The sequence below is a fragment of the Trachypithecus francoisi genome, unplaced genomic scaffold (genome assembly GCF_009764315.1).
Source record: "Trachypithecus francoisi isolate TF-2019V2 unplaced genomic scaffold, Tfra_2.0 Contig01440, whole genome shotgun sequence".
NCBI lineage: Eukaryota > Metazoa > Chordata > Mammalia > Primates > Cercopithecidae > Trachypithecus > Trachypithecus francoisi.
In genome coordinates, this window is record NW_022681431.1 from 10178396 (window position 1) to 10194735 (window position 16340).

At 44.8% G+C, this 16340-nt stretch overlaps 1 protein-coding gene across 2 annotated transcripts in view; it reads right to left on the reverse strand.

Moving 5' to 3' along the window:
* The window catches only part of BIN3 (bridging integrator 3), a 48958-nt gene extending 32862 nt beyond the window's left edge, over positions 1-16096 (reverse strand). The window contains exon 1 of one of the 2 annotated variants that reach the window (XM_033228481.1): positions 15982-16096. In XM_033228481.1, coding sequence (XP_033084372.1) covers positions 15982-15989 — 8 coding nt within the window. In that variant the 5' untranslated portion in view covers positions 15990-16096. The remainder of the gene's footprint in view (positions 1-15981) is intronic. The other variant, XM_033228490.1, reaches the window with a different exon arrangement.
* Positions 16097-16340: the final 244 nt, after the last annotated feature.

Here is a 16340-nt window from a genome sequence, read left to right on the forward strand (position 1 = left end):
TTTCAAGGTTTCTTGTATAGTGACTAATCTTAAATGTTCTTTGAATTAATGAGTGACCAGTTTGTCATTAATGTCTTTGTAGGAGAGCATATTTTGAATTTTGTTATCTTCATTATGTCTTTCATGTTAAATCTGCTGGAAGTTTAAATGTTTTATCAATGTGTTCCTCTGATTTGTTCCTCCTCTTCGTTAACCGAGTTATCTAACAATCATCGCTCCTATTTAAAATGGATCTTGTTCTCTTAATGGATTACTCACTTTTGGTACAATTGGAAAATGTTTTATTATGCTTTGATTTCAGAATGATTTCTATATATTTAAGCACTCATCTTATCATTTTTGTTTTCCATTATTTTTAAATCCAATTTTCTCTTTAGTTAGGTAAATTTAAAATTGACCACAAAAGGTAACCTTTACACATTTCCAACTCAGGAGTCTGTGATTTCTTGTTTTATTAACAATTTCCAAAGATGTCTTTACAAAGTACAGTTAAAACAGTATACTCCCAATTCACCCTTCCCTAGTTCCATCCACCAAAAAAGCCTAGGCTACTCCAGGACTGCCTGACATGAGGGGTAGTATGAAGAAGTAAAAGCAGGAATGAAGATAGAGGTTTGCCAAACTCATTGCAATATAAATACTTTATGTTTCAGTTTACCACAACATAGGTACGCCTAGGGTTCCTTCTAGGGTCTTGGAAAAAGTTCATTTAAGTTGGGGCCCTGAGGCTTAACCTTTACAAGTTTTACACCTTAAATCCACCTTTGTGTCCCCTGGTACAGAATTCTTTGGAGGTGGGGGTTGGGGTGGAGGACTCTTCATTCTTCTGCTAGGGTGGGGTGGGAACAGTCTCCCAGTGATAAGGAGTTAGGGAGATGTTAGGGCTCTAAACTATTTATAGTTTTCAACCAGTCACCCTGATCTCAGCCCTTGGCTTCACCCAACTTCTAGAGGTACTTAGTACCAACTCCCAAACCTTTGAGAATTCTGTAAGGTGGGATAACTCTTGGTTTTCTCAAATGCCAGTTTGGGATTTGACTTTCTTGGAACTAAGTCAGTTACCTCATGTAACTGCACTCTAATTCCCGAATTTCGTTGTTAATGTCTCTTCTATTCTCCCTGAACTATGGATTTATGCCTTAAAAAAATTGCTTTACTGTGCTTTTTGTAGGATTTGTGAGGGAGATAAATTAGATGTATGTATTCAATCTGTCGTCTTTACTCAGAATCTGGTTTATTTTTACATAACATACCATAACATTCACCCTTTTAAAGTGTACAATTTGGGGTTTTTAGTATATTCCCAGAATCATGCAAAAATCACTGCTATCTAATTTCAGAACATTTTCATCACACCAAAAAGAAACCCCACACCTATTAGCAAGCAACTCCCCTCCCCCAGCTCTGGCACCCATTACTCTGCTTTGTCTCTATGAATTTGCCTTTTCTGGACAATGCACAGAAATAGAATTATATTTGTATGTGGCCTTTTGTGTCAGCCTCCTTCACTTAGCAAAATGTTTTTGAAGGTCATCCATGTTGTAGCATATATCAGTACTCCATCCTTTTATTTTTTTAATCACTGAATACTAGTTCAGGGTATGGATTTACATTTTGTTTATCCACTTATATGATGGACAGTTGGGTTGTTTCCTTTTTTGGGTATTAATGAATGCTGTGACAAACATTTATGTTCAAGATTTTGTGTGGATATGTTTTTATTTCTCTTGGGCATATATCTAGGAGCAAAACTGCTGGGTCATATGGTCACTCTGTTTAACCTTTTGAGGATGTGCCAGACTGTTTTCCAAAGTAATTGTATCATTTTACATTCCCACCAGTGGTATATAAGGGTTCCAATTTCTCCACATCCTGGCCAACACTTACTGTCTTTTTCATTTCAGTCATCCTAGTGGGTATCAGGTAGTGTTTCTGATGTGCATTTCTCTAATGACTAATGACGTTGAGCATATTTTCATGTGTTCATTTGTATATCTTTGGAGAAACATCTATTCAAATCCTTTGCTCATTCTAAAACTGTTTTATCATTATTGTTCTAAGAGTTCTTTGTATATTCTGGGTATTAGCCCGTAATCAGAAATATTTTCTCTCATCCATGGGTTGGGTTTCTACTTTCTTAATGGTGTCCTTTGAAGCACAAAGTTCTACATTTTGATGAAGTCCAATTTACCTGTTTTTTCTTTTGTCGCTCATGTTTTTGGTGTCATATATAAGAATCCTTTGACAAATCCAAGGTCATGAAGATTTACTCCTGTCTTTTCTTCTAAGACTTTTATAGTTTAGCTCTTACATTTACGTCTTTGATCCATTTTGAGTTAATTTTTAAATATGGTGTGAGGTAGGGGTCCAACTTCATTCCTTGGCAAGAGGCTATCCATTTGTCCCAGCACTGTTTGTTGAAGATTATTCTTTTTCCACTGAACTGTTCTGGTATCCTTGTTACAAATCAACTGTCCATATATGTAAGGGTTTATTTCTAGACTCTCAGTTCTATTCCATTCATCTACATGTCTATCTCGATGACAGCACCACACAACCTTCATTACTGTAGCTTTGTAGTATTAAGACCGGGGAGTGTGAGTTCTCCAGCTTTGTTCTTTGTCAAGATCATTTTGACTATTCTGTGTCCCTTGCATTTCCACGTGAATTTTAGTGGTTTATTTTTTATATTTAAATCTTTGCTGTATTTAGAGTTTGAGTGTATGACTAGTTAGGTGTTTTAACATAGTTTTAAAAAATTCCATCTTTGAAAAATTATTTTATCAACATTAAATGCATCTACTATTCCCTATCACAGAGTAATCTACTCTTTTGCCAATAACAGATTTATTAAGATGTATCAAAGTTCCTGATACTTAGCAAAGCAAATCCCTTATCATTAAATTTTTTTTCAGATAATTTCTTGGCTGTTTTAATTATTCAAGATAAATTTCACTAGCTGTATGCTCTCACTCCTACACCTAAAAACCCCTGATAAGGATATTACCAGAAGTGCAATACATTTATAGATTAACTTTTGAAGATCCTAGTTTTGGTTTGCTCATTCAGAGCCATATTTCTTTTCATTCATCCAAGTCTTTTTATCTCTCTTGGTCTTAAGGTTTTTTTGTCGTATCCATCCTCTACATATACTTTGTTAAATATTAAGATCCCAAAGTAACACATGTGAAGTTTTAGCTCTATACATGTCTTAGGTTCATTCCATGGAATTTTATATTTTTGGTTACACTGTAAATGGGATTCTCTTTTTCAATTTATCTTCCTGGCACATTTACTCTGTAGCCAGTCACCATACCTACATACTTAATTTATACAGCCTAAGAAATTCAATTGGAAAAGAAGAAAAATAACTAATTAGGCTTTCCAGGTAGACAGTCTTAGAGTATGATAATATGATAAAATTCATCTTTTCCCCCAATATTTATACGCATTTCTTGCCTTATGTTATTGTATTAGCTTGAAGTTATAGAAAATTTTTTTTTTTTTTGAGACGGAGTCTCGCTCTAGCCCGGGCTGGAGTGCAGTGGCCGGATCTCAGCTCACTGCAAGCTCCGCCTCCCGGGTTTACGCCATTCTCCTGCCTCAGCCTCCGGAGTAGCTGGGACTACAGGCGCCCGCCACCTCGCCCGGCTAGTTTTTTGTATTTTTTAGTAGAGACGGGGTTTCACCGTGTTAGCCAGGATGGTCTCGATCTCCTGACCTCGTGATCCGCCCGTCTCGGCCTCCCAAAGTGCTGGGATTACAGGCTTGAGCCACCGCGCCCAGCCAGAAAAATGTTTTAGACTTTGGTAAAAATGCTTTACATCTGATTCCTCACTATCAAATACGAAGGCAGCTCTTCTTGATTTCAGCCAGGAAGGTTCCTAATTGTAAGAAAATATCTTTCTGTTCCTAGTTTACTAAAAGTTACAAAGATTAGGTTTTTGATTTCCACCAATGCCTTTCACCATGCATTTAGATGACCAGTTTGTTCTCCTATGACCTATTATTGTGTTGAACTGTGTAAACATATTTCCTAATATTGAGCCATCCTTTCATTACTTAAGTAAACTCTGCATGGTAAAGGGTACAGGCTAATTAACTCTGATGTGTGAATGTCCTGCTTTCGGATTATGACACATAGCACCTCAAGGGCAAGGACTGTATGCCATGCTTCTTGGCAACCCCTGTTAAGTACCGTACTAGGCACAGTGCTATTTTCAACTTTTCATTGAATGAGGAAACATTTGTTAAGGGCCACCTTTGTTCCAAATACTATGCTAGGTTCTAGGGATATCAGGATGAACGAGGCAGATTCCTTCTAAGATCTCATGCAGCTTATAGTCTAGTTCGGAGCACACAGTAAGCACTGGATGAATAATGAAATGAATGACTAAAATAAGCACATTGCCCAAGGGGCCTGGAAAATAACATGCTCTGATTTAAGGTTTCTGAAGAAAGCTATGCTTAGGTAATGCTACATAAAGAACAAAGAAAGGTAGTATCATCGTCTTTGGGCGCCCAATCCTTACGTAACTAAAAAACAAAACAAAACACAAACAAAAGACCCCAAAAACCAAAAACTAAAAAGAATACCCACCAGTGCTGGAGTCCAGCAACAGTACATTCAGTGGAGACCAAGAAAATGGATTGGGCCCTTGGCCTTGAGAGCAAAGCCTGACGAAGTTATTGGAGTACGATGCGTTAAGGGAAAATACTTTACAGAGCCTGAGAGGATATATGAAAGGAGAAGAGCCTCCTGGGTTTATTCCGAGGCTGCCAAATGGCAGATGTGAGCCCACTCTGCCAGAGAAGTGGGCAAAAAACTGGGCAGGTGCCCTGATGGAAGGATCAGATTCTCCCTGCACTGAAACGGAGCATTCCTGCAGAAAGCAGTGAAAGGTGGCAAGGAAGGGAGAAAGGAACGGCAACACAACTGCACTTCAGCAGACTCTTGTGCCTCTTCTCCCCTTGATTTCCCATTTCATCCCCGTGGCTCTCCCACTGCAGGCACAGGGGACTTCCTTAGGAGAAGCAGCTGCTTTGGAGGGCATGGGGCAAGAGCGATAGTGCCACAGCCTGAGAGCAGCGGCCTTGGTACTGCCAGGTCACAGCAGCCCAGGGTTGGCAGTGCTCCACGGCAGGAGGCCCAACTGGGCTTCGGGACTCTCCTCCCTCCTCCTCACACTTGCCTCAATGCTCCCCTTGGAATCAGGGATGTGAGCAGAGAGCCAGAGTGAAGACAGGGCTTCCTCCCCAGGGCGTCTCTGAGTTCTGGAAGAAATTAAGAGGGTTCTGAGCTCTCTGCCTCTGGAGTAGGAGTCCTAGCTTGATTCTGCTTCCCATTCCATAAATATGAGCACCAGAGGGCAGGAGAAGAGATATTTTAGTCTCAGCAACAAAATGGAGAAAACATTTCTTTCAACCCTCCTCTTCTCCAACCCCCAACTGCCCCACCTCAAAAAAGAAAAAAAGTTCTGTGTGTACGGAGGGCAAAGGGGGGAAAGATTCTATTTTCTTTCATAATAAAGAAAAAGTCAACAGGATGTTCTCCAAAGCTACAAATATACTTTTTCAAACAGTAAATATCTCTATTAGCAGCATGATGCCAGTTGGCTAATTCTGTCTGTCTCAGTAAAACCTTTCCAAAAAAGCCCCTGCTCTTGTGTAATGTCTATTTACAAAAACAGCTCTTTTGCATTTTCAATTTGCTAGGTTTCTCTATCTTTTGTTTCCTCACCCGCTCTGCAGAGGCAGAGATAAAAGGCAGGCCCAGATGGCAGTTGGGTGGGGATCCCCTGGTCACCCCAGCAGAGCTCTTGTCCCTGCTTTCTTTGGAGAGTCCCACTTTCATGACAAAGAGTGGAAAGAGGCTGAACCCTAAACCTGCTTCCTGGGTCTTTGCTTGGCCTCCAGAATCCTACTAAATGTGAATAAGCCTCAGTCTGGCTTGGGGGTGGAAAGAACTCTGGAGTGATTCAGTCTGCCCCACCCCGTATCTTTCTGCTATCTCTAGCTGGGCAAGAGACCCACAGTTTTGGGGGCGAGGGAGGTAAGGGAGGTGAGAATGGAGGGAGGGCTGAGCAAAGAGTAGGCGGTGGTGGTTGATAGTGGCTGAAATCCTGGCTCCCCGGGGAGTGGTCTGGGCCTGAGTCACTGTCTCGGCAAGAGCAGGAAGGTGGGCGAGAGGCAGCAGCTCCAGCAGGCTGGAAGGACAAGCCCCTCCCCCCCGGGCCTTCTGTTACTCTATCCTTGGTTTGCTGCCTGCTCTGGCCTGAGGCCCCACAAGGCCACCACCACCTTAATGGTGGGAGAGAAACAGAGGGCCAGAGTCGGGGCAGGGCTTATCGAGAGCCATCTAGGTCCGGCAGAACAGCTGCTGGTTGGATGCCATCTTCTCTGTCTGATGGGCCAGCTGGCCACAATGCCAAAGGCCAAGGAAAGTTCAACCCAAGCAAGGCGGAGACCCCAGCAGAGAGGGACATGAACTAAGCTGGAAATCAGTCCTTTCCCCAGTGCTTATGACCACAGCCTCCAGCCCCACCTCAATCCTTTCTCTAAATTAGCTTGATCCAAAACCAGAACACACATAACTTGACCCCAACCTGCCATCAGTCCGAGGAGGTATGTGTGTGTTTAAAAATAAAAGGGATGACTGTGACTTGGCGGTTTGTGACTTGGACCAGAACAGTCTTCCAGCTCAGCTGTGATCCCTTCTTCCCCACTGCTCCACAGGCTGACCTCTGAAAAGTAAAGACAGGATGAAGCACCTAACATTAAGTCGCATGAGAGCTGGGAGATCATCTCAACAAAGCAACCATTTATTGAGCATCTACTATTGCCGGACTCTGCAGAGGCACTGCTGATACATCAGTTTATTTGAAGTGTCCACTCCTGCACTTCATGGGAGAGACAGCACATGAGATCAGGGGATGAGCGCAAGAGATCGGGGATGGACCCTGGAGCCAGACAGCTGGGGTTCAAATTCTCACTCTGCCTATTACCAGTTGTGAGACTCTGGGCAAGTGACCTCACCTCCCTGTGTCTCCGTCTCTTTATCTATAAAATAGGATGGATAATAATTTACTCATCCTCTAGGGTCGCTATGAAGGTTAAACGAGTTTAATGCTTAAAACAGATCTTGACACACAGTAAGCAGTCTGTTTTATTGCAGAGAAGGTGGTGGTGATATTTTGAAGATGATGACCAGCCAAGTCCAGAAGGGGTGACTTATAAGAAGTTACAGAGATAAGTAGATTCACCCCCGCCAAGAATGGTTAGGAAACCTGAAATTATTTGTTTGTTTTGGGGGCAAGCAGCTGACCCATACCATGATGCACCACCACCAGGCCCAAGTGATAAGTCTGCCTAAATTTGAGTGGCGACTTCCCCCTAAATAGTGAAAGGATTTTGACAAAAGTGTGGAGGCTGATGGAGCACCTAAGAGAGGAAGGCAGGCAACTCAAGGAGGCAGTTTGGATTTTTCTTTGCAGCCCCTTAAGAAGATCCTAATATCTGACAGACAAGTAATCACCTATTCTCATTCTAATCTGTAACATAAGAAGGGGTAGAATATGGGTTTGCATTTGGAGGTGAAAGGCTTGTCCTGCGGACTCCACAAGCTGAGAGAACCTCCACTGGTCTAATCTCCATTCCGATGGGCTGACAGTGGCTTAGACTCTGACAGCATCACACCGTCTGTTTAGCTTCTGAGGTACCATCTTTAATCTCATTTCGCTCCTGTCTCCTACCAATCAGCAATTATAAAGAGCTCTCACACTACCTTTTTCCTCTTCTCTGCTGAAAGTTTGGCCCCTAAAAAGCAAGAGGTAGAAGGAAGACGGCTGGATGGAAACTGACTTCTAGGCTCCCTCCCTAGATTGTCCCCACCCTGGGGTTGGGGGTTGGGGGAGCGCAGGCAAACATTCTCTTGCTATAGAAAGTGAGGTCTGCCCCAGCAATGATTTAAAAATTAAAAAAATATGAAATATTGTAAATACACACAAAAATACAGGGAATACAGAATAAATACTATGTGTCCACCACCTGGCTTTGTCAAATTCTAACGAAGCCATGCTTCCTTTAGATATTATTATTTAGGCAACAAAACAGTACAGATACTATTGAAGCTCCCTGAGTATCACACCCTGAGATTGTATTTCTTTCTTTTTTTTTACTTAGTTTTTTTGAGACAGGGTCTCTGTACCCAGGCTGAGGTGCAGTGGTGTGATCACAGCTTGCTGCAACCTTGAATTCCTGGGCTCTAGCAGTCCACCTGCCTCAGCCTGCCAAGGGGCTGGGATTACAGGCTTGCACCACCACCCCTGGCTAATTTTTAATTTTTTTTGTAGAGAGTCTCACTACACTGCCCAGGTTAGTCTCCAACTGCTGGACTCAAGCAATCCTCCTGCCTTGGTCTCTCAAAGTGCTGGGATTATAGGTGTGAGCCACCTCGGCTGGCCCCTGAGATTCCATTTCCTTCTCTCCTTCCTTGTTATCCTAGTGTAACCACTATTCTGAATTTAATACTATTCCCATACATTTACTGTGTAAGTCCATATGCAAAATATAGTATTGCTTTATAGGTCTAATGTTTATATAAATAGTGCAATGTTGAATGTATCATTCTTTTTTTTTTTGAGATGGAGTCTCGCTCTATCACCCAGGCTGGAGCGCAGCAGCGTGATCTTGGCTCACTGAAACCTCCGCCTCCTGGGCTCAAGTGATTCTCCTGCCTCAGCCTCCCTAGTAGCTGGGGATTACAGGCGTGCACCACCACACATGGCTAATCTTTGTATTTTTAGTAGAGATGGGGTTTCACCATGTTGGTCAGGCTGGTCTCGAACTCCTGACCTCAAGTGATTTGCCTGCCTTGGCCTCCCAAAGTGTTGGGATTACAGGCATCAGCCACTGTGACCGGCCTGCAATGTTGAGTATATCATTCTTATTTATTTGAATGTATCATTCTGAAGCTAGCTTTTTACATTCAGCATTAGATTCTTGAGATTTGCCTGCAATGGTACACAAAGCTCTATTTTACCCATTTTAACTACTACATTTTTTTTGTTGCCCATAATATTTCATCATGTAAGGACATCACAATTTATTTCCCCATTCTCCAGAGGCTGGGCATCTGGACATGACGATGCCCCTCACACTCCCGCATGTGTCCCCTGCTGCATGGAGGCACGGGAGTTTCTCTGGGGTAGGGGACAGCTACTGTTCCAACTGCAAAATCTCCAATTTACACCCCCTCCTACAGTGTATGTGAGTTCCTACTGTTCCTCACCCTCAGATACTTGGCATTGTCAGGCTTTAAAATTTCTGCCAGTCTGATGGCTGTGAAACGGCATCTCATTGTTGGTTTAATCTGTTTTTCCTGATTACTAATAGGACCAAACATCTTCGTATGAGCTTTTGTTCACTTGGGTTTTCTTTTCTGGAAAGCAATTGACAGTTTTCAAATCTATGGAATAAGTTCTTAGAAATAGCCAGTGTTCTTTACAGCTGCCCCTTCTGTAATTCTTATTAACCCAGTGAAACAACCAAATATACAAGCAACCCTATCTTCAGTTGCTGGAGTTAAAGATGTTAGCTTATAGTCTATTTGTAATGATATTCTTAGATAGGTGGTTTTCAAACTTGAGGTCTTTGTAGAACATCTATCACTCAAAGATCATTTAAACTGCTACACAGTCTTCCGTTGTACACATAGATCAAAATCAGTCATGAAATTAAAAAAATCATATGCACTCACCTCAGGAAGAAGGAAAAAAAAAAAGTCAACTGAGGTGGGTCATTCTTTAAAAAAACAAACAAGGTTGGCCGCAGTGGCTCATGCTTGTAATCCTAGCACTGAGGCGGGTAGATTACTCGAATCCAGAAGTTTGAAACCAGCCTGGTCAACCTAGCGAAACCCAGTCTCTACTAACAAATGGTGGTGCATGCTTGTAATCCCAGCTACCTGGGAGGCTGAGGCATGAGAACCGCTTCAACCCGGGAAGTAGAGGTTGCAGTGAGCTGAGATGGTGCCACTGCACTCCAGCCTGGGCAATAGGGCGAGAGCCTGTCTCAAAAAACAAAAACCACGAACAAGAACATAATAGAAAATATCAGAGTGCATTGCACACATACTGTGTGAAACTTTTATTTCAAGTATAAGAGTGTGTGTGTGAGTTGTGATATCAAAGATATTTCTAACTGTGAGTTGTGTTCAAAAAATTGTGGAAACTAGTCCAGGTGTGGTGGCTAACACGTATAGTCCCAGGTACTCAGGAGGCTAAGGCAGGAGGATCGCTTGGGCCCAGGAGTTTGAGACTGTGGTGAGCTGTAATTGCACCACTGCACTCCAGTCTGGGCAACTGTGAGATCCCCCATTGGAAAAAAAAAAAAAAAAAAGGAAACTATTGTCCAAGTTAGCGTCCTTGGCTCCATTCTTTCTCTTCTGAGTTATCCTGCAGGCCACTGCCAAAATAATCTGACTAAATCATTGCTTTGGCCATGCCACTTCCCTGCTCAAAAGCCTTCAATTTTCAAAAGCCTAGGCTCAATTTCAAGTCCTCAGCATGGCACTGAAAGCACTGTATAAGGTGGCTCTGAGGTGGAGTGCCAATTCTCCCCAACGCAGCCTCTACCCAAACCACTATTTACCACCTCCAAGCTGGCCTCCTGACAGTCCACACAAACACTCCTGACACATTCTGACTCCACACACCTTTTTCATACCATACTTCTAACCTGGATCCTTCTCTCACTCCCACTGAAACAGCACGTATTTGCTAAGTCAAGGTTCAGTTAAAATTACATCTCCTGCTTCAAGTCTTTCTTGATGATGCCACGCTGACATTTAGTGATCGGTTGTCCTTTTGAATCCCTAGCACTTTCCATACTCTAGTTGAAGACAGAGACTGACTCATGCAAGTCTTTTAAATGTTCCTCAACATTTAGCACAGACTTTTGCACATTATAAATGTTGAACAAGCATTAAATCAACAAATATTTGTTGAGTACCATGTATGTGCATCGCACTATACTGGGCCCTATTTGATGGATTAGCCACCAAAATCATGAGTTTGGGAAAACAACTCTAATAGGTTAACAGCTGACTCTAAAGACTACCCCAGCAGATTTCCTTAAACAGTATAATACATATAACACCTCTGACTAAGTAGCTATGGGACTCAAGACACTTGACTCTTTCTGACTGCTCCAAGATCTGGGAGACATCCTTCTCCTCTCATTAAACATCTGAAATAAGAGCAAGCTCACATACAGAATCTCACAGACATTTTATAGGGCCCCTGTCTTCAAGGCATTACTATGCTCTCCAGAGAGGAAGAAAAGCTTGGTGTGTCCAAAGTCACAGAGGACATGACTGGTGAGGCTGCCCCAGGCAGGGGCCCCATAGGTAGAAGAAGCTAAGCCAGTTACAGGACACCTAGAGGTCTGTATGGCACAAGGACTTCCTCTATCACTTGTGTGTGAAGACTGACAACTCCCTGTGATTCATTACCAACCTGCTAGTGTCAACACACCCCAGCAAAGCGAAATTCCATGATCCAGTCAGCTTGGGAATGGTCTGCCACTCTTCTAATATTCCTGATCACGGGGACAGAATACTCAGGAGATACAGGTTTTAGTTCCAGTTCTGCCAGGTATTGGCTGAGTGAATTCTAGTAAGTTGCCAAGGGGGATAATAAGACTGCACTGCTTGCCCAGACGTAAGCATGAAGTCAGACAAAGGATGGGAAAGCCATCTGAAAAGTTACAAGCACTCTACACATGTGAGATAGCAATGGTAATCATAGGGGAAAGGACTTGAATAATGGTTCTGTTTGACCCAGAAGTTTACCCTTCTTTCTTTACATTCCATTAATTTAACAATTACCTGTTAGATATCCACTATGTGCATGATACCCACTATGCGTACATAAAGATGAAGAAGCTGCATGTCACTCCTGTTCTCATGGGGTTGGTGTGGAAGGGAGGTGCGTGTCTGTGACACCTAGAAGGATGCAGAAACGCTATAGTAGAAGCACTATGGAAGTACAGAAGAAACCCAGTAAAGCAGTTTGGAGTGGAGGATCAGAGAGGAGTGGGGAGGAGAAACCACAGGCAGCCTGACCTGGAAGCCACTTGTGTCAGTCAATTTAACAACAGTACTTTCAGAGGCTCTTCATTTTAGGAAGTGGTTTGTAGGTTCTGCACGTTTTTATCTTAACATTTTTCCTGAGCTGAGGCAAGTCAGGAAAAGGGAAAAAAGGCCCCATTCATACATTTAATGAACACTTCCTGACTGCCAGGAACAGTGCTAGGGAATAGCGATGACCACAAGACAGTCCCCATGCTCAAGAACTCACAGACAAGTAAACCAGCCAACGGAGTACAGATGCTGATGAAGGTCAGAAGAGAAGGTCAGAGAGGCAGCACCCAGTGCAGCATGGCAGAGTGTGGGGGGCCATTCAGGGAAGACCCTCAGAGGAGGTGAAGCGTGGCCTGACGCTTGAAGGATGAGTGGATGCTGGCCTGGTGGACAGGGTGCGAGTGAAGGAGAAGCATTTCAGGCAGAAGGCACAGTTATCCAGAGGCACAAGGGCATGAGAGAGCAGGACAAGCTTGGAGGATGGCACACACACAGTGAAGACGGGCAGCCAGGCCCAGAGAGCCTCAGAAGCCCTGGCCCAGAGTTGGGCCTCTATCCTGAAGATGATGGCAAGGGAATACAGGGTGAGAACAGGAAAGAAACAAAAAGGATCAAGCGTGAGGAACACCAAAGTGCAAAGGGCAGACAGTGGCAGAAGACCCTAGAAGAGTCAGAAAAATATCATCACTCCACTCATTTCACAGCAGGCTCAGGTGGCAAACTGTTAGCGGGAATGGACGCTCCATGCCACATGGAGAAACCAAGACAGAGAACGGTTCAATGCTTGACCAAGCTGCACTGTGAGTGGCTGAGCCAGAACCTGAACACAGCACTCTAACTCCTACTCACACTTAGCTGCTCTGCCTCTAATTTCCTTCCTTCTCGTCAAACTACTGGACCCCTAGGTATAGGGAGATTTCTTCCAGTACTCCCTTTTCCTCATCGTTTAAGCCTAAAATCATCAAGGTGTGTGGTTCAACGGGAGGCTACAATTCCTGGAGCCAGCTTAGATTAAGATCCCTATTCTTAATTCTACTTAATTCTCCCTCCATACCATAATAAAGCCACCTGAGTATATGCTGGAAAACAGGAAAGAGAGAGACAGGAAGGGAGAAAGGGAGACAAGAGGGAGACAGAAATAGGGAGGGAGGGGATGAGTGGAGAGGAGAGAGAGAGAGAGAGAAAGTGGGGAGGGGGGCAAATGTGGGAAGGAGGTGGGGCAGAGAGAGGGAAAGAGAGCGAGCGAGCGAGAAGCATTTGGCTTGAGGCCAAGAAGTGAATCTGTGACGTGAGCTGTGAATATCAAATGCCTTCTTCCTAGTAGGACAGACCACTGGGTCACTCTGCTGAAAGGCAGATGGGTGTATGGGTGGTGGCTGAGTGGATGGGTAGATGGTGCAGGAAGACAGCAGGTACCCACTAAACAAACAGGGGGTGGGCGGGTTGCCTGCAGAGCAAGCAGGGAACAAAGGCCTCTCACTCTTCATGCAAAGTCCACAGTGTGCAAAGGGCATCAATATTGGACATTTCTCACTGTGACATTTTGAAAGCTCAGCCTAGCCCAGAACAATGGTTACCCTCTGGAGACCATGGGCCATGTGCCCCTGGGCCTTATTTAATGATGGCTTGGCACAGCCCATGTACTTGGTGAACTTGACCTTGGGCATCAGCCTCCCATGATGGCTCTACGTCACTCTGGTCTCTTCCCCTAATGAGAATTCCAGTCTCACATGAATGGATGGATTCATTCTGGGGGCAGGAAAACTGCTCAGGGAGTGAATCAGAAGAACCCAGCCCTGGTCTCCTTGCCAGCCATTGAGCTAGGAACTGAGTGTGATTGTGTGCCCAGGCGCCGGTGCTGTTCCTCTCTTTGAGAGGGTCAGGGTCCACGCAAGAGATGACGTAGAAGTCCTTTAAGGGGGAAGAGAAAGGAATCTCAGCTTTGAGGGACAAAGGCACCCTTCTGGTTGTGACTCTCAGTCTGAGGAGGTACCAAGATGTGCATGTACTGGTAAATTAAAGCTACTAGATGAAAATCTCAGCTCTTGTTAGACAGTTGTCAATTTCAATTCTCTCCAACCTGACAGGCTAACCTTTAAGGAATGGGCTACAATTTTTTTCAGAAGGGAAACGTTCTGTGAGACAGGTGAAAACAACCTGTTTCAGATCACCCAGAGAATCATTTACCTTTATTAGTTTCTGCTCTGCTCTTCTCCCAACTTGTGAAGCAAAGACAGTAAATGTCAATCTAGGCAATATAAAGCACCTGTACTGCCTGCTTTTCGCTTTGAAAAATTAGGCAAGAACACTCTAAAGATTCAAGACACAGCAGCCAAGAGGACATCTATATCCCAAGACTGGGGGCCCAGAATTACACTGAAAGGACGCAATTCCTCCAGGAAAGGGAACTGAAGAACTGCCGCTTTGCCCACCACTAACTAGGTTATCACAAGACAGGAAAGGTAGCTTTTTAAGGCTCCAGCCCCCTATTGGCCTCCTGGAGCAAATGGTGGAGGTAGAAGCAGCAGCTCCTGTGGGGGCTTATTAGGGCATTGCTTCGGGCTTCCCTCACGTGCTAGCGGTGATTGTCTCACATTTGTCCATCAATCTTGGTCTAAGAAACAGGTGGGGGAGGGGACAGATGGTTCGCATTTTACTTTAGAGCGCTATTCCTGACACTGACTGACATCAGCTGCTTGCGATCTCCACTGATGGCCAAAAGTTAAACTGCAAAAGTCTTCCTGAAGGATATTCTACCATTTTCATTCATTCGTAACTGGTTATCATGCACTTCGCATAAACAAGCACACTAGACTCTGAGGACAGAGTGGCAAATATGTTCCCTATGCCCATGGGCTGATTAATCTTGTACATCTCTGGGGGTCAATTTATTCACACATTATAGTTGAATCCCCTGAGTTCCAGGGTTGTGGCTACACAGGTCCTTGGGCCTGGCGGTAAGGTAAGGTCCTGCATATGAGTATCCTCTAAGAAAGCCCCAGGAAGGCAGGCAAGTCACAATTCTCTCTTGTGAACATAAATATTCGAGAGCAACAAATGGGGATTGCCTTTTGGGCAAACTGAGTCTTACAAAATAAATACACCATTATGAAGTGTCTACTATGACCCAAGTATCACATCATTCTGCAGCAACTGCAATTGTGACTCTAAGACTCCCTGGCTTCTTTTCTTATGGCATGATAGTTCCCATAAGTTTAAACTTAACCATGCCTATTTAGAGGCCAGGCAGTGAGTAACAGCCCTGGAATGATTAAAACCAGTCCAATCCCACAGTGGGAGGGTGTGTGCGGGGTGTAATTCTGGCCCCTTTAAGAAGAGAAGCAAGTTTTCCTTGTCTTTTGAAGACTGTTAAGTCGTGCAACGGGTAGTTACCCAAAAGGGAGTGGGTTTTGATTAGTGAACTGGGTCCAGGCTGCCACAGAGAGGGCCACAGCTCTGGAGGGATTGGCGCGGGGCAGAGATGCCCACAGGGGAGAGAGGCGACACTGACTCCACCTCAATGGGTGTTTAAAAAAGGAGGGAACAAGGAAGTCCCTCACTTCAAGGAGCTACGAAGACACGAGTCCGGCAAAACAGGGGTCAGACGCGGAGTCCCAGGCTAAGAGGATCCTCCGCCACTCTCCCAGGGAGTCCTGCTGAGAGATGGCGACTCCGGGAAAGCACCGAGGGAACGACCCTAGGGCAGGGGCTATCGGACCTTGCTCTGGGGTGGAGGGGTCGCGCGGGACCGGGGAGAGCCGGGACGCGGCACTGAAGCAGGGCCAGGGGCCTCGCGGGTCCCCGGGTCCAGCAGCTCCCGCCGCCCGGGCCTCACTCACCAGCTCATGGTCCCGAACCTGGGCCTGCCGCCGGGGTCCTCAGCCACAACTCGTTCCTCTGGGATCACTTCCGGATTCAGCCAGTCTCCAGGAAGTGACGTGAGCCCGCCCCTCTGCCCGGAAGAGGCGGTTGGGAGGCGGAGCCCGGCGCGTTAACCCTTCTGCTGCAGCGTGCTCGCTGCGGGGTTTCGCTTGCCGGCGACCCTCTGTGTCTGGCCTAGAACTTAAGAGACTCAGGCTGCAACGGGGGATGAGGGGGACCTCTGGGGCCGTTTTCTGCCTTCAACACTGACTCCTAAAGATCTCTTCACCGGACCACACGGGGCCCTTAGCTGGCCTGTTCTGTCAAGTGGTTTCTA